Below are 18,577 nucleotides of genomic sequence, written 5' to 3'. Positions count from 1 at the left end.
TTCTGTTCTAAACTTATGTTACTTAAATGGTTTTGGCTCTGATTTCATCTGAGAGCAAAACTGCGCTGCAGAAAGTTAGGGTGAATGAATTCAGCTGAATGTTCTCTCTGCGAGAGAGAACGTGTAAACATGCAACTGTATTATCCTTTGTACTGAAGGGCAGCACTGTGATGGGGGCTGCATCTGCAGTCACAGTATTTGCAAAATGGAGCACTTGTGTGTGGATTTGGGAATAAGAAGCTTTGTAAATGTCCGTAGCAAGCATGTGTGCCCACAGGATAATGAGTAGTGTCTCTTCATATATGCTAAATATGCTCGTTTCAGTGCTTGTATCTGAAACAGTGTAGCATTTCTTCTTCCTTCAGCATTTTCTCAGCTCTCTTCTTTCTTCCCTACGAAGTAATTTAAAGATTAGATGTCATCGTTAACAAGGTACTTCCTATTTTCAAAGTTAGATAGCGGATATAATGTTTAATTGTTGTCTTCTAGGGCAGATTGGAAGATGGAAAAAATGTACCTGGAAATGTTTTTAACACATGTTTAAGTTATCAGTGTCAGTGTAGAGACTGGCCAGTTCTAAAACTTATTGTGAATTGTATTTCTGGATACATACCAGGTATTCTAAGATCTTAAAATATAGTCAGTCATTCGTAGCTATTCTGTGTTTTTCTTTGCAGAAAGCTCACTCATGTTCATGTCAGCTACTGGCTGTAGCTGCACTATAACTCATGTGTTATACTAATATTACATCAAGAGCTAGTAATGGAGAATGGAATACTTTAAAGTGGCTACATCAAGATTTCATTCTCTCAAACACTGAGCATTAAATAGGGGCTTCAGAATATGCATACACAAAATATAAATAAACATACCTTCTTCTACATAAAGTCTTAATATATATTCCAAAGGATATACATATTTACATTATGAAAAAAAAAAAAAAAAGCAGTAATGACTATTAAATCAATCCTATTTAGATTCCAGGCTTTTTAACTGAAGTGAGGGCTTTATTTTCAAGAAACCAAATGCAGAAGTAACTCAAGCCAAAGAACTATCAAATGGCTCTTTTTCCTCCAGAGTCCCATGCTGTCTGACCGGGGCCAAATGTTCTCTGTGGTATTTAGCGGTAATTGCAGCATAGGCACAACCATAAACAGCAGCTGCCAACATCATTAGACACACAATTCCACAGACAACTCCAGTTATTACTACAGTGGCAATTGCATGACGCAAACTAACAGGCCTTGGCTTTGGTTTGGGTTCACAGATCGAACGGCTGTTTTCCCCGTGTTCGTTGGGATGAGGGTGCTTCAGAGAACTTCTGTGCTCAAAGCTATGGTGGTGAACGCTAGCCAGATGAACGTGAGCTGTCGTTAGAGGGCATGCCCCAAACAGCTCATAGGGAACTTTGAGGAGGTCCTTTCCCTTCCGAATCCCTGGCGTTGAGCAGATAATGCCATCACTTATTCCTCCTGAAAAAAACCAACCAGATTTATGGTCTTAAGATTTGGTGGTTTCTGAATTATCTTAATGTAAAATTAACAGAAACCTGAAGTCAATTTATCATCAGCTTTGACTTTATGCTTTTAAAGATTTATAGCTGTATCTTTAAGATCTTTTCCCAGTTAGATCAATGGTGAGATTATTACACTTTAACACTTACATAAGAGAGTATTTGCAAGAAGCAATTCATCAGGAATTACATTATCTATGATTTTATAGATGTAAAAATAAAAAACAACAGTGGTAAAAAGTAAGAACTAAGTCATAGATGAAAACAAAGAGATATTTGTTAACAGCAAGTTAATTCCTTCAAATTCATACCATTACTTTTTTTTATAAAGAGAAATGGAAACAGTATACTTAGTAAAGATTTCCCACTTGGTTGAAATATTCCATGAAATAGTCATTGTTCTGACATCATTTGCTAACTGTAATAAAGCAAAGCAATTTTTTAAAGCAAGACTCATGGTAAGAAAATAGAGAGAGATCTAAAGGAGTTAGATTAGTCAATCTATTACTCTGCTCCAATGGTAAACTTCATGATTGCTTAGGGCCAGCTTCTGCTCCGTCCCAAATATGTTTTTAGTATAATGGGAAGTGAAGTAGGAAGCCTCAGTCCTGGTAAATCACCCAGTTGTTCCTCAGCATGTAGAGGAACACACACCGAGTGTAGCCTTCAGGCTTCTGCTTAGTCCATACACCATGGCTTTAGGGGTGTAGTGTGTCAAGGAGTCAACACGGCCAAAACCAACATTTACATATTTTAAAATATTAACTAATCAAATTAGCTGAATTTTCTTCCTCTTCTCTATCCAAAAGAATCCACCTTTCAGCTAAAGCCAGGCATAGAAATTTTCATCCTGAAAAGACTTTGTCTGAGAAAGTAGTGAATACAGATGGACCTGAACTGACATCTGAAGACTACTGCACAAATGTTGATGACATTCCAAGACAGATATGAGCATAGCAACTTGTCTCTTGGTCTTCAATAGCCAAACCCAAAGTGTGGTTCCAGACACCTCCAATGTGTTAGTTTGAATGTGGATAGAGATAAAACTCCAAATCCTGCAACTGCAATCCTTCTGTGGTTTTCAGTGACTAAATATGTGTGCTTGGAACAGAAGACTGGAGTCGCACCTGAACTGAAGCATTCTCTAGAATTGTTTATGAGTGTGTATCAAAAGTCAATTGCCTGAGCTGGATTCAGCTAAAAACACTGAAACCTTTTAGAGTTATACTGGACACAACAGTCAATGCTTTTAAATTCAGACAACGTTCATCTCTAGCACTGTTTTGTTAGGACTTGCAAGACATATCTGTAGAGCCACAGTACTATTTTATCATAAGTTTACAATATAAGTAATGGGAAAGATTAATGTGCAATGTAACTAATTTTTCTTCATGTGATTCACACACGTAATTTTAGGGAAATATAAATGTAGAAGAGAACATAGTATTTGGGCTTCCTTTAAAACTTGTTGCTGAAATGAATTGGTTGCTAAAATGAATCCATATCACTTCATTTAAATAATCTGTACAATGTTTGGAAAGATGGAAGGGCATTGCTGAATTTCTAAACAATGTTGGGTTTTGAAATAAATTATAATACTTATGCTGCCGGCAGAGTAATTAAGATAATCTGATATGTTTATCTTGGATCATTACATTCTTCTGCACAGAGAAGTCAGGACCCCTGCTGAAATTCGTTGTAGGTTCCAGCATAATACAACTAAAGCCGTGGGATAATGTACTATTTCACCAGTCCAAAATATTAAGATTTTGGCCCTGAGAGGAGTTTAGCCTTTTGTCTTTTCTAAAAGGTTGCTTCTGGCAGTGGCTTTACCTCACCCAGAGACTACTCCTATATTAATTTTGTCCCTCCATAGCCAGTACAGTTTCCCAGCTGGCCTGTAGAGTTCTAATGCCTGAAAACAGTAGCCCATTCAATCACGGGCAACGTGGACCATCTTCACATATGCTGGGTTGCAACATGCTCCATGTCACTTCCATATACAGATGGAAATCAGTAGTTTGATCACATGCAAGCATCAAAGCCTGATTTAGAGAAAAGCAAATTGGCCTGCTTTTCCCAATTCTCAGATTCTGAACATACCTCCTGGGAGAAAGAAATAAATTTCTTTTCATACTTAATTCCTTTCAGAATTAAATCATATTCTCTTTTCTGCAGCATAACTCATGAATATATTTAAAAGCAGGTGTGGCCAAAATTTGAGGCTACTTTTATTTATAAAATTCACTTTTCCCCGTGTCATGGCATTACACATTTCTGTCAGGAAATTGTCGATTAATTTAGTACCTCTTCTGTTTAACAACAAATAGGAAGCAAGACTAAACTTCTCCAAGGTGTAACATACATTTTTAGATAATGTATTCTTAAAATAGTAAAGAGCTCCTAAGTGATAATTTGTAGAGGAATTAGAATCCTGAGTTCTCTAAAGTTATATTGGTATTAATATCTGTCTTGATGTTTACCCTCAAGCAGCAGGTAAAAAGCTTTAAATGGTAGGTTGGGTTCTAGCAAAAATATATTGGTAGAATTAAAGCAAGTGTATGTGTACAGTTATACTTGTTATATATATAGATAGATATGGATATATATATGCATACACACACTTACACATATGTATTTCCAGAACGTATCTGTACATACTATATGATTGTGTGTATACTTTCTCTCTTTCTCTTTGTGCTAATATAAAGTTCTATGATTCTAGTTTGCCGCCTGTGTTTATGAAAGCACCTGTATTCTGACCTATGCATGAGAACAGATTTTAGTGTGCTTATCTGAGGGGCCGATCTAAGGTGTGGGGTAAATTGTTAAGCCATAGTAGCGAAGATCAGTTAGATGGTGGTTAAGTGTTCTCATGTGCGTTGTATGTAATGAGAAGAATTCCTTACCTCTGTATAAAAAGCTCTCCAGCCACAGTTTCAGGCCAAAGACATTACAATTACATTGCCAGGGATTATCTTTGAAAAGAACCACTTTCAGGTTTGGAAGTGACTCCAGCAGAACTCTTTCCATTTTCTGAAGTTTGTTATGCTTCACAGACAGCAATGTTATATTCCCTGTGCTGTTTCCAAAAGTCTCAGGTAAACGTATAATGCTGTTGGATGACAAGTCCAGTTCTTTTAGGTGTGGGAGGAAACTGAAAGTCTTGTTTTCTATATAATGAATTAAATTTCTGGTTAGGTTTAGAACCTGTAGGTACCGTAATTTTTGGAAAGCACCTGGTGTCAAACTTGAGAGAGAATTATTAGACAAGTCTAAGATTTTGAGCAACGGTGTTCCAGTGAATGCATTTTGGTTGATTCTCCAAATACGGTTATTCTGCAACTGTAGTATCTGAATTTCGGGAGGTAAACGGGCAGGGATTTCAGTGAATCCTCTATTCTTGCAGTCTGCAGTCTTTGAAGCTGTATAGCATAGGCATTTGTCGGGACATCCATGAGCTGCACATATTAACAAGATGACACTCAAACCCAAAAGCCAGTTACCTGTATCACAAGTGAAAGATTTAAAATTAGTTTAAAATGTTTGTCTTTTGGTGATATACAGGTCATTAACATGGGCAAAGGATTTACAGCTCCATAATAAAAATTAATGTAGGTAGCATAAAAAGAGTTCATTTCTTTTACAATACATTAGTAAGTTACAGATAATATCGAAGTACTGTTATAATGCAGAATGAAGTTAGTGTTTCCATGGTCTTAAAATGAAGTACTTCCCATGGCTCTATCTTAAGTACAAATGGATTTCAGGAGGATTTGCCATCAGCAGAGCAGTGATGTTTGAAGGGAATGTGACGGAGTTTCTAAAATTATTAAATTGGCATGTTTCTCTTTTTGTGGTAGTAGCAACTTTGAGCCATCTTGTGTCAGAAGGATTGCAAGTAGAACTTTTATTTTTCTGTGTTTTTACTAATTATACTACCTAAAAAGAATTAAGTTAATGTGCTGTCAAAAGAATACCAAGCTTCAAAGACATTGCTATAAAAAGTAAACAGTACTTTTTCAGCAATCCAGATTCTGTAGTTTTGTTCTTTAAAATATCTATGTTTATACTTATTGCTTTAATTCCCTTATCTGAATGCCAGCTGTACTTCCCATAGATAGGAGTTGCTACACAATCAGTAAACATTTGTCAAGAAGCTGTTAAAAAGATAAATGAATTGACAGAAGTACTTAGTAATGTTTAGTATTTATAATTATCTTCTGCTCCTTGATGTTCAGGTTAGTTTTACCTGAAAATATAACATATTTTACCTTTCATATCTTGCTAATGATTTTACTTTGAAAACAAGGTGCCGCTTAAAGCTATGTTTGTCTGCACAGCATGAAATTAAAAAAAAAACCAAACCAGATTATGTTGAATAATTAGATTTTCTTTGACTAAAGAACATGAGAATGATAGGTCCTTTTGTAACATTGTTTTTGAGATGCCTCTAATAATTGTTACTGTTTCAAAATGAAAAACATTTTAGTTACTACTTGAAACCTTTGGAAATTAAAGGACATACTGCTTACAGACTTACAAACATTAATTAGTAACAGGGAATGCCATATTAAAAGAATAACAGTGTATGTTTATAACATTGAATAACAATATTGAATGAACAACATTGAATTCAATAACATTGAATATGACAAATGTATAAATGAAAGTTTTACTTTGAGACTACAGTTTGTCACAAACTACTCATTAATTTTCACTCAAAAATGAAACTATTTGTATTAAAATTATACATAATCTTCTGCAATACTGAATTCTACCTTGTAGAATTCACTCGAAAGATTTCAGCATTCTTGCAAGCAAGGCAAGCAATGCTTTCAGTTCATTACGTTGTTCTGCAACAGTTGGCTTCAGAAACTGAGGCACAGCTTCCAAAGTAGAGTTAAAATAAACACTGCATGGCAAGGAAATGTTTAGAGAACAGAAAAATTTCATTATTAATCTGAATGCTTCAGTATCTCACCTTGCATTCTGCTTTGCTTGTTCTCCACCTTGCAGAAGATTCAGTCCAGTTTTCTGGTGAAGAACAGTAACAAACACTTTGTTCTGATTCCCGCTTCCAATCTGTAACGTGCTCATCCAGTTTCCTTTCTGTGGGTTGCTTTTTTTTTTTTTTTTTTTTAGATGGTATCTGTGGCTTGTGTAGAAGTGGAACTATTTCTAGTGAGTTACTCCATCAGCCTTTGATTTTTTTCTTTATCACAGACTTCCCCTCCCTCCCCCTCCCCCCCCCCCCATCCATTTATGACTCTGAGACTTACTCTGCCTCTTAATCAGTCAACAGGCCATGCAAAGAGTGTCTGTCAACTCTAACTGGACAGCTGTAACATACCAATAATGACCTGATAGCCTTGCCTTCTCGGTTTATTTAATCTGCCTCAAATGCAAGGCACAAAAATAAAGCTGCCTTTTTAAATCCAGTATAGTTGCTGGATTCTGGTGGATTATTAGCTATGCTGTGTCAATTTTTGCAAGATCAGATGACTCTGAACATGGATTCTGATTATCCTGGGCTGTGACTGGAGGCAGTGGAGTGTATAATATCACTACGAATAGGCCTGTGGGTTGATGACATGGTTTTGACAGTGCACTTGTTTGCTCTCCTAAGCTTATTCATCTGACATCCATTAATTGTGCTGACAGGATTTTCTTGCATGGGAACACAGAACTGGTGGCTCCTTCCATAAAAAGGGCATACCTACTGGTAAGGTCACCAAGAATACTGAACTAATTTATTTATTTTCAAAGATATTGGAAAGAAAGGGCAGATGATATTAAAAATCTACTTTGTGTGTTCGTATGGTGCCTTGACTTGTCTCTGTTACTTCTTCAGTATAACTCATTCATACTGCACCCTCTACAACAATAAAAGGATTAATGACTTGTGACTATGAAGGAACTTAAAGGTGTTTAAAGGAATGAGAGATCTGGTATACAGTAGAGCCTTTCAAGGTCATATGATCACTCCATCTGTTAGCTGTCCTATGGAGAGGGAAGTTGTACAATCAAAAGCTTTTAACCCTATTCTTATAGGTAACATAGCTTTCTTGGGTTCAAATTCTGCTTTTAGGTGCTTTTGAAAAGATCACACAAAACTCACTTTCTGGGGCAAAATTTATATGCTATAGGCAATGCAATGGAAGGAATAATGGAAAAATGAGATCATCAGGTCCAAACTGCTGTCGAAAGCAGGGTCTTACAAGAGGTTAACCAGGGTCCTGTCGAGCTGAGACTTGGATATTTCCAGCAAGGGAGATTCCATCACTTCTCTGGGCAACCTACTCTGATGTGTAGCTGTTCTCAGCATTAATAATTTTCTCTTACATCCAGACAGAGTTTTCCTTGATGCAACTTGTGTCCATCACCTCTTGTCTTGTCACCGTGCATCCGTGTGAAGGAAGTAACCCCATCTTCTCTGTAGTACCTTTTGGTTACTGAAAGTCTGTATTTAGATCTCTGCCACCCTCACCCGCAGGAGAGAGCTGTAACTTGTTATTGTATGCTTTGCTGAATTGTTTCTGACCCCAGTCAAGATATCCAAAGGAACAATGAACGCTGCTGAGCACTGAAGGAGAATGTAGAACAACTGACATTCTGTGAAGCAAACATGACTGTTCATCTCAAGGATACTAGGATTATTGCTCCAAATGACAGACCATACTGTCCTTGACACTCTTGATGAATGACACATCATCCTGATACAGGATCAAAATCTGCGATTTAGTGTAGAGGAATACTGTAGATGTAGATTACATGGTACATGGTAGTCATACTAAATAACTCCAACTTTACAAAGGGAGAGGGAGATAAGCTTAAAGATCACCTGTAATGTACTTTAAATGAGTGTCATGTTAAAGCGAAAAGCTTCTCTAACCTTTGTTGCACAAATACGTCAATTTGCTCTTTCCTTTCCCAACCTATGTATATGCACATATATACAAACATATAAACATAACTATCTTAAATAGTACTAGTGAATCATTTTAATGAAGGCAGAACTAAATGTAAAAAGGGCTATTATAAAATATCATTGTCCTTAGAAGTTGTAGCCTTGCTAGCTGCAGATACTCTACTTTGCTCTTTCAAAGAACAAATTTAGGTCAAGTACTTGTTGCTTGAGATGACATCCCTCTGTCCTTGCAATAAATCATCCCTTGTATCAATGATAGCCCTTTTCATGACTTTTGATTATATTGCAGGAGGTACTAGTTATTAAGTTATTTTCTGGTGTGATAAGAATTTTTCACACTTTTAAATTCTCTTTGGTATCTAAAATTTTATTTGGGCTCATGAATTCAAAGGATTTCTTTTTAAAGTTGTTTTTCCTTCTTAACTAATGTTTGCTGACCAGGTGGGCTTACAAGCTCTTGCAGCAGTTTGTGTCATCTAACCAAGGGCTTAAAGAATGTCTCTTAACTGCCTCTTTTATGTTAGGTAAGGCTTTGCAACTATAATTGTATTATTTTTAGCACACGCCATATTAAAGAGATGTTCGTAGGACAAGGTCACTGAAAGTTAAGCACTGTGGGAGGTTTAGTTCCAACAATAATGCAGAGGTTGTTTTATACACTCTGAATTGTGGTATAAGAAGTTACTACTTTTTTTTTTTTTTTAAATCTTCATGCTGAGTTCAGATTTGGAAACATATGATTAAATCTGTTGATTTGCTTTTTGTGTAGATGTGGCTATTTTTCCCTTATATTGAGAACTCTGAATGCACATGTTTTGTAAACAGAAGTTTCCCTAACCTATAATCCATGTCCTATTCCCATTTATTAGTAATAATACTTTGGTTATGACAGAGAAGTCTGATGTGGTGAAAATTATAGTTGTGATACAGGTAGAGATTTGCCAGAGACAGAATAACCATAAAATCTACTCTACTTCTGGCCTTTTGAACAACCAGCAGGATTCTTTTCAGTTGTCTGATGTGGTGCAGCAACTGTGTTATTGTGACTGCTTAAATTAACTTGTGCCTTGTAACAAGGTATATTTCCCACTGCGAATAGCAAGACAGCCCAATGAACTAATAGCCTATCCCTGTTGGCTGGTGGGGACCTTCAGTGTTTGCTTTGCCAGCAAACGCTTTGTTGCAGCAGATGCTGCCATCTGCTTTAAGGGAGTAGTATGTGTAAGAATCATCTCTTTTACAGAAGAATGTTATGTCAACTAAACTCTAGCAAAAAGGAAACAATTTAAATATTTCAAATATTTAAAAGCTACAGCATTTAGATTCCACTGATTGCCTCCAGGCAGGTAAGATTATATAAAACAATGTTCCTAAGACCACAGCAGACAATTCCTATACATTCTCTTAATTAGATTTATTTTCCTTATGCTTTTGAGTGGGAAGGTATTAAAACTGTGACACTTACAGGGGAATTGCATGCGCTTTCTCCTTACTCACGTGTGTCTCTGGATTGGTGAAACAACTAAGTTCTTGCTAAGACCCTAAATGCAACTCTGAGCGATGCAGACTCCTCTTCATTTTGGTTCAGGACAAAAAATAATTCATATTTGTTGGTGAAACAGCCCATATCTCTGTTGTTAAAAGCCTCCTGGCACTTAAAAAACACAGTACTGCATCATGGAGAAACATGTTACCCTTTCCCAGTTCTGAGTCAGAATGCTGTGCAAACAGGGATGACGGGACTTAAGAAACCCTTGAATCTCTCATGCTCTTCCTTCTACAAAGGCAGTCCTTGTACTCTAAGAGCTCAGGACCCTCTCAACTTTTGCCTGGCAGGGTACTAGGTTTTGAAAAGTTGACAAAAATTAGAGGAAGGCCCTGGATTATACTTCTGCCTACCTTTCACAAGAGAAGTATAAGCTAACGGATCAAACCAAATTTGGCTTGAGGAAGTTTTACACCTTAAAAAGCTGGCCATATTTTCCAGAAGAGGTGGGTGCATGGATTTCTTCAGACATCTTATGACTTAGGTAGGATAAGGGCAGAGTAATACCAGCTAGAGTTTAATAACATCGAGTCTTGGCTATCACACAGCATAAGGAGATACCATGATGTCTAAAAAGTTGTTCGTGTCTGTCCTTAGCAGTTGTTATGAATTGCTTGGTGGTATCCCTTTAAGGTGAGAAGCAATATTTTGTAACTCTAGTGTCGTGGTTTAAGCAAACAGGCAGACAGTTGTGATTTTATATTTTGGGTCACAGACTTTGAGGGGAAGAGCCCAGTTTTCTTCTTTTCAGTGGCTTGTTTTGCCTTACTTAGGAGGCAACTTTCTTGCATCTGGTACTTGTTTATACAATGCATAATTAATCTATGAAATGCATTGTTGGAAGTTATCCTAGGGCCAAAAGATTAGTAGGATTCATATATAATCTGGAGCCATAGTTACCTCATGGGGCAAAAAATCATTTGGAAGGGATATAAACTTTCACTCTTAAGGGCTTTAATCAGCCACTAATGACACGAGTTATGGAGAAAAACCTTTCCCTGTGGGCAGGGTTTTTCTCCATAGTTATTATTTATGGGAATTTTTACACCTTCCTCTGACACCTTTAGAAGAGGCCAGTGTAAGAGATGTAATAGTGGACTAGATGAACTGGAACATACTGCATTCCAGGTGGAAATGTACAGTGGGGGAAGGGATAGCTGGGCAGATTTACAGCCTGCTAGTTGCAGCAAGCTGCAAACTGGTGAGGTGTGTGCTGCTGTGTTGGGTGATATCATTGGGGCTGCCTATCTGAGCACCTTCTCCGTTTAGGTCAGAACTCTATTCATCCCGGGACCACTCTTCTGGTTTGGACTGGAAAATTCTTTTAACATTCATGTCCAGGTCTTTGCTGGTAAACTATAGACTACTGTTTGGGTCTGTCCTTTGCAGTTTTTTTCAGGTTTTTTTTTCCACAAAAGTCATGCAAGTCTTTCAATCCATTAGGTAGATCAGTCAGCAATTTGTTGTGATATTATAACTTTAATATAATGTAGTTAGGAGTTGGTTTGGCTTGTACTTGTTTTACTGTAGCTAAATGAGCAGAAATCTATGAAGGTGAGAAGGGGTTACTTGGAAAATGCTCAAGCACCAGCCTTACAGTATTCTTCAGTAGGTAGAAAATTTCTTAGAAGGGGATGCAAGACCTTCAGAGTGAGGAGAAGCACAGGGAATAGAGATGCTGGGCTTCTTTGCCTAAATTGCAAGTTAGATGAAGTTGCAGCAAGGGGCAGATTATGTGTCAGCAGAATATTTGCTCCGTCACAAATGGGGGTGCGGATTCAATTTTCAATCATTTCCTGACTAATGACAACCACCTGCTATACATGCTGAGCATCCATAGATAAAATGTATCTCCAGTATCATTAGAGTTAATGAATTCATTTTGCTGTTATTGTAAATAGAAAAATACATTGCTTGACATAAAGCCAGCAGAAATGGAAGGAATAAAAACAAACAGGAGCTAGAAAAATACATGTAAAAATAAGGACAGGTGTACATTTTGTTTTATCTCAACATTTTAGATGCTTTTTGTCCACTCTTAAACGTGTTAAAATTGAGATAGCTCACTATCATTCTAGATAGCTTATTCGTTCTACACCAAAGACAGAGTTCTTTTCTAAGCTTTTACTTAGTGTTTTTGTTTTCTTATTTTTATATTTCATAAGAATTTCTATTCATGGTCACAGCTCACCCTGGACTCAAGAACAAAATATAGGTTTCCTGTGCATTCTGAATGAAGTTCTTGTAAGAATTGGAAGGATTTTTCTTGAACAACTTCCTGTAAAAGTGTTTTGAAATATTCTCAGTGTATGAAGAAAGATTGTAAAGTGTAGTAAATGTTTCTTAAACTGCTGCTTACCAACTGTGCTACAAAATAGAACTCATACTTCATTAATTCCTGTTGTGCTTTTAAGGCAAATCATAGTAGTTAAATAAAACTCGCTGTTAAATGTTGGGAACTGCTGTATTTACGGGCTCAAAAGGATTCTCCTTCTCTTTGCCCTAGTACTCACTTGAACACAAGAACTTGCAGAAGCAGGGATGACATTTGCTGTAGTAAAAAGTCAAATAATTAAACTTCTGTAATTCTTGCAACACTTTGGAAATAACTGTGGGAATTTTTTTAAATTAATTTAAGCAAGGTACTAAATAGCCTGATGTTGAAATTATGTAGCTGATAAATGTTAAATACATAATTTTTGTGGATTTAAACGTCAGCATATACTTAAGTATTCTATTGGATCAGGACTGATGCGCTCAGTAGCTTTGGATTCAAGCTTTGATGGAGTATTTCCCTTTGATGGAGTTTCTTTACAAGAGAAAAACTTGAAGCCTGTAACTGCTGAAAGAATCTTAACTGTCTTGCAGCAGGTAAAGTACGATGTGCAATCTGTCAACTACATTATAACGTGCATGATACCAGACTATAACCCTCTTCAACACTGGTATGTAGCAGTTGTTACTAGCAGACCTCTGAATATGATGGAGGAATAGAACCTGGAACATCAGTGTTCATTGCTTATGGGACCATTTCACAAGTGGAGCAAGGATGTTGTAAACTTTTTCCACATGATTCCAATGAACAAGAATGAGCCAGATACCTATACTTGCTGCTGATGTTCTTCATTTCAATAGCAGATAAGTTTTACACAGCAGTACGTGGTTTGCTCTTTTCTTGTTTCTTTGTTCTCTCTGGATGTCTGTGTCATCCCTACTGCCTTAACTGCTACAGCAGCACGCACCAAAAGTCCTCTGTATATGACAACATCCTAGAGATCATAGGGCATGCTGTCATCCTTTTTTTCCCCCTCTCCTATTTTTAACCTGTAAGCAGGTTTTAAACAGCAAGTGTCTTTTTAAAATACCTTTTTCTCCACAGAATGTATTAAATGAAGTGACAGGATAAGTCAGGTATATAGACAGACTTCTTATCCCTGAAGTTTAGCTAGTTACGCTGTTTTCAGACATGATAAATCCTTGGGAAACTCAGCTAGTGTAAAGGATAATGATGTTTCTGTTCAGAATTTGTAAAATAGGCCACTGAGAGGTCTTTTTTCTTTAAAAAGAAAAAGAAAAAAACTCTTTCAGAGGGCATTTTATTAATGAGAATTACAATACAGGAAAATCTGGTATAGATTAGTAAAGAACAGTAACAGTTTATCCAAATGGAACTGATTGGATGATTAAATTCCTTTAATAGGTACTGAAATTTAAACCTCTTGATCCCTCTGACGTAAGCATAACTCTTAAAGGTCATGGAACTTGATTCTAAGAGTGTAATGTAGGAGAGAAATATTGGGATGTTGATTAAGGATTTCGCATACCCTGGGAGGAAATTTATGTGGGAGTAAAACAATAGGCATTTAAATAAAGGAAAAAAAACCCCAAACAAAACCAAAACCCCAAACCCCAAACCTGTAGCTATGAAATATAAAAAGCACCTTTAATAAAACCCTGCTTATAGGTGTGCAGTTTATACCAGCACTAATGAAGCAATTTGACTGGGATATGCTAATGGCAAGTAAAGGACACTAAAGATTGAAATCTTTAAGGAACATCATGTTTTCACTATTCTTACACTCTTTTTTACCTGTTCATTATTATCTTTTCTGTTTTGACTATATGTTCCTCTGTATGTCTGTTTTGGTTTCCTATTTTCATTCTGAGAATCACAAAAGACCCTCATTCTGTGGTTTCTTTTCTCATTAATAGAATATATTTTTTTCAATATTGGTTACAATTTATAAAGTATCTGCAGTGTATAATATTTGCCTTTTCTTGACTTGGTAAAAAGGAAAATTGTTTACTGAGACTTAATACAACTGTTAGGAGGATCATACCAAATACCAAATGGCTGACGTGCTGTCAGCTAAGTAAGGAGGAAAATGTTTTAGTAAGTTGGTATAAGTGATGATGTCCTGACAGTCATAATACCAAGCTATGCCTAGTTTTTGTTTGTAGTAACCAAAGTTATCTGCAAGCCTTTAACTGTGGTTTCTGTTTTACTGTCCCCTAAGATGCTGAAGGATGAACTTTCTGGGTTGAGCACATGCATTAGCTGAGAGGATAACAAATTTATAACAACAGTTAGAATGCCTGTGGGCAAGTATAAGTAGATTATTAGCCCTAAAATTCAGGCAACATTTAAATGTTGATCTCACCTTTTTATCTTCAATGTTTATATCTGACTTCTGCTTCATCACCGCTGAGTCATGCTGAAGTATACAGGTAATACATATTATCATTTAATACAATCCATTTTTATCCAAAGGCACTTCCATTTTAATACTGTTTAATTTAGGGCATGATCTCAAAAGTTCCCAAGCCAGTTGAGCTTCCTTTGTCCACATAGCTATAGCTGTCTTGGTCAAAAAGGGTGTATTTTGATCTTCTTTATTTGCTCTCATACTGCTTCTGCAGTATGTTATTTTGGAACATAATGGCAGGGCTGACCTTGGTTACTCATGTTTTGCCTGAGACTTTTTATCCTTTTCTCTTTTCAAAATGACAGTACATTGCTTACTATTCATTTTCTCTCCTCTGTGTTTCAGCAGAGTTAGAATAGATGAGTTCAAAGAACAGTACTACTGGCTTCTCTGTTTCTTAAAGCACTCATGGAGAGAAGTAGGCTAACTGGTTTTAGAAGTTGGAGTTATGCATCATGTGCCTAGTTTAGTGAACTAATAATTTCCATACTTCTGGTTTTTAGTGTCAGTAAGATCTTAAATAGGTTTTTATTAGCTACTGCTACAAGCTTCCTTTCTATAAACCCTTGAGAAAGAAGAAAGAGCAGAGAGCTCTCTCTGTAATTTGTAGTTCGTGATGATTTGGAGGTGTCATGTTCCAAACGTAGGAACTTAAGTGAACATTTGTATTTCATGCAACTGAAAGGAGCTGTAATACAGGCTTTTCCATGGAAACTAAACACTCTGTCTACTTTACTATATGCCATCATACTTTTACATATTGTTGCTTTCCTAGCTTTGGAGTCAAGGGATACTTATTTTAGAAGAACAGTTCTGCAGACTTTCTTAAATTAAAAATGTGAAAACAGTTTTGCGAAAGAAGTAGACACCAATTATCTGAAGGAGTCGCATAATGCTTGATTCTCTGTAATACTTCGTCTGAATTGAACTTGGCTGAAATCAGTCATGTGGAACAACATTTCAGTTGCATCATAGTACAGTGCAGATGTACGCTACAAAAGGCAAAAAACTGTTTATCTCCTCATTCATTGTAGTGTCACAGTACTTTTACTAAGGCATGTCTTGCAGCTTTAAATATTCCTAATTCAGAATTTAGGCCTGGTTCTTCTCCTAAAGTCTTGGGGAAATCTTTCATTGAACTCAGAAGAGGTAAGATGAAGTGTAATTTGTACCGTTTCATCAACATACCATTTGAACTGCAAGTGTGAGTATGGTACAACCTTTCTGTTTTTCTGAATAAGACTAGTATGAAACGATGAACAAAACTGACCACTCAAATATTCAAAACTTTCTGGATCTTTCTGGACAGGTGATGGCACCTGTCAGACTGAGGTTTCTAGAGTTCTTGTGAGGCTAAACATGTGGAAAAAAACCCGCTATTCATATAGTATCTTTAAGATTGATAATTAGCGCAAATTAGGATGAAAAAATAATTGTGGCAGACCAAAATAAGTCTTTTAATCAATATGCTGCTTCTCCACTGAAAGTAAGAGACAACAAGAGAGGAGACTCAAGTAAGCAATGTTAGCCTTTAGAAGAAGAAGAATTATGAGTGGACTTCCTTTATTTCTACTAGTGTTGTGAGCAAAGGTGTAAAATCTGTAAATTGGAACTTAAAGTCACAATGTTCTGAAAAAAAGTATTTGTTGTGTTGTCTCTTTTTTCAGACTATTAGGATTCAGACTTTCAGGATTCAGACTTTCAAGCTTTTCTCTGAAACCACAAATAAGAAAGCACCCTCTTTTGTTTGTGATCAACTTCTATTCGAGTTAGTATACACCCACCCTGCGATTTTAGAAAGTACACTATCTGGGAGACAAAAAAGAAATTGCACAGGCTATTTCTGCTATTTGTAGTTGTAGACTAAAAATTGATGAGGATATGTTTTGAAAAGATTCTAACTTTTTATAAAGAAGTAGGTCCAGTGTTTTTGGAAGAGTGACCTTTGCTTCTAGATAAAAGGTTTCCCATTCTGTCTTACAGTTTTAAAGATCAAATCCTGCCATATTTTTCTCACCCAAGATTGCTTCCTGCAAGTTAGCATGCCTGTTTCCGGATTGCACCCTAATCGATAAAGTATGATTGTAAGAATACTTAACTATTACTGCTTTCATTCATAAAATTCAAGTAATTTTTCATGGAATGTGAAGCATCCTTCCTCCCATTTCACAAATGGGGAAATGGAGCACAGAAAAGTAAGGTGATTTGGTCACAGTTGCTCACCAGGTAAACAGCAGAGCAAGGAACAGACCCTAAACCTTCTGACTTCAGTTCAGTGCTTTAGCCGCTGGACCACCCTGTCTTCACAGGCAGATGTTCTCTGATGGAACTTCCATGGAAATCGAGTTGCTGTGGGATAACAGCTTATAGATGAAGATTGTAAAACAAGACCAATGATGTCATTTATTAAAAGAGATTATTTCATAGATATAAGGCCAGTTAACACATTTTAAGCAATGGCAGTGCTGATATTTCCTGTTTTTCAGAGATTAAGATGGGCTGAACGACGGAGGGTTTCCCATGGTAAAAGTACTGCTGTAAATGTTTCTTCTGGTAATGTAATTAGGAAGTATTGGCTCCAGTTAATGCAACTTAAACAAAACATGTTGTCCTCAGCAAACTCGTTAAACAGGCATAGCCTTGTCTAAAAAGAAAACAGGGACATATAGTGTTTCCATGGAAACTCGGTTAAAATGCTGATTTGTGGCTATGATCATAATCAGTACCACAATCTAATCTGATTGAATTAAATGAAAAAAAGTCAGTTATGAAGTCAGCACGGTATAAAAGTATCTGTATACATGCAGAAGTCATAGTCTTCCATCCTTATAGATACTTTCTAACTGCAGGTAAAAGCAGGGAATATAGCAGGGATATTTGTGTGGGACCCTTCTCTTTTTCCTTCTATGGTCAGTTGTACCATTTTTAATACAAAAATCAAAATCAGAATTTAAAATAAATCTGTTTAAATATATTTTATTGAATTTGGTTATAGCTTACTGCATCTCTAATGTGTGTGTTTGATTTCCTTTTTTAATGAAAGGCAGAAGAGCTTTAGTGCCCTTAGTGTAGGGCATATCAGCTCTGTACTCTAAAAGAATAGAGAAGATGGTCTTACTTCCCTTATAGACATGCTGAGAAGATTTATTAATTCTGAAGAGGATTCTGGCATCCTTGTTTGTAAAATAGCAGTAAAACGCAGAGTTGATTGAATTGACCCTATTAGAAAATTAAATATGTTTTATAAAATGTGTTATAGCAACAATTCCAAGAGAACCTTTGTCATTTAGAAGTGTCTACATTTTGGAAGGTGGTATTTCAAAGTTTTTTTGATGTCTAGGAATACAGTAGAGACTTCAGAATAACGACCTAATGTTTAGCGATTGCAGCGTGAAATAAGTGCTTCTGGAAATCCCATCAGTATCAGTCTACCTTTGGTATATGCCTTAACAGCTATAAAAATCTCGCCTTTGGAAGGCTAACTTTCTTTGTAAGTCAATAATAGGTTTGCCTTTATAGGACAACATAATTTCTGAAAATTCTTGCCAAAAGTCCTTTTCTGAGTGGAGATTTGAGGACTTCTTGCATTCTCCAGAGCTCCATTCTGGAAGGTGCTAAGTATTCTTATCATATGCTGGGCATCCCTTAACTCCCACAGACTTCAAGGAGCACTAGCAGTGCTCAACACCTTTCAGGCAGAAGCCCCAGCTGAATTTGCACCTACCTTGCAACTTAGTAGAAATAGAAGCTATTTAGTATGATAAATCCTTAGTTTAAAGGAATATTAAAGACAGCTACCTTTCAGCAAACCTTCCTGATTTATTTCAAAGCTGTTCCATTAAAGAGGATTACAGCTGGTATCCATGATATTGATTTCCCTC

General features: G+C 36.5%; 2 protein-coding genes across 8 annotated transcripts in view; one reads left to right on the top strand and one right to left on the bottom strand.

The window, feature by feature from the left end:
- Positions 1 to 18,577, top strand: part of CACNA2D3 (calcium voltage-gated channel auxiliary subunit alpha2delta 3) — a 476,807-nt gene that overhangs the window by 397,755 nt on the left and 60,475 nt on the right. The window lies entirely within an intron of this gene.
- Positions 987 to 7,054, bottom strand: LRTM1 (leucine rich repeats and transmembrane domains 1). Its single transcript, XM_069812307.1, has 3 exons — positions 6,498 to 7,054; positions 4,423 to 5,019; positions 987 to 1,472 (listed from the first exon to the last, which is right to left on the bottom strand). Exons 1-3 carry the CDS (start codon positions 6,502 to 6,504, stop codon positions 1,039 to 1,041), a joined length of 1,038 nt encoding a protein of 345 aa, XP_069668408.1. The 5' UTR covers positions 6,505 to 7,054; the 3' UTR covers positions 987 to 1,038.

Source organism: Haliaeetus albicilla, chromosome 24 (assembly GCF_947461875.1).
Source record: "Haliaeetus albicilla chromosome 24, bHalAlb1.1, whole genome shotgun sequence".
NCBI lineage: Eukaryota > Metazoa > Chordata > Aves > Accipitriformes > Accipitridae > Haliaeetus > Haliaeetus albicilla.
This window is presented reverse-complemented; position numbering and strand designations above follow the sequence as displayed.

What these genes read in the sequence shown, in the direction of transcription:
- LRTM1 (XM_069812307.1), bottom strand. An exon ending in GGAGAGCTTTTTATACAGAG is followed by an intron (nt 1,473 to 4,422) that starts GTAAGGAATTCT and finishes GGTTTTTTTCAG; the next exon opens with GAGGAATAAGTGATGGCATT.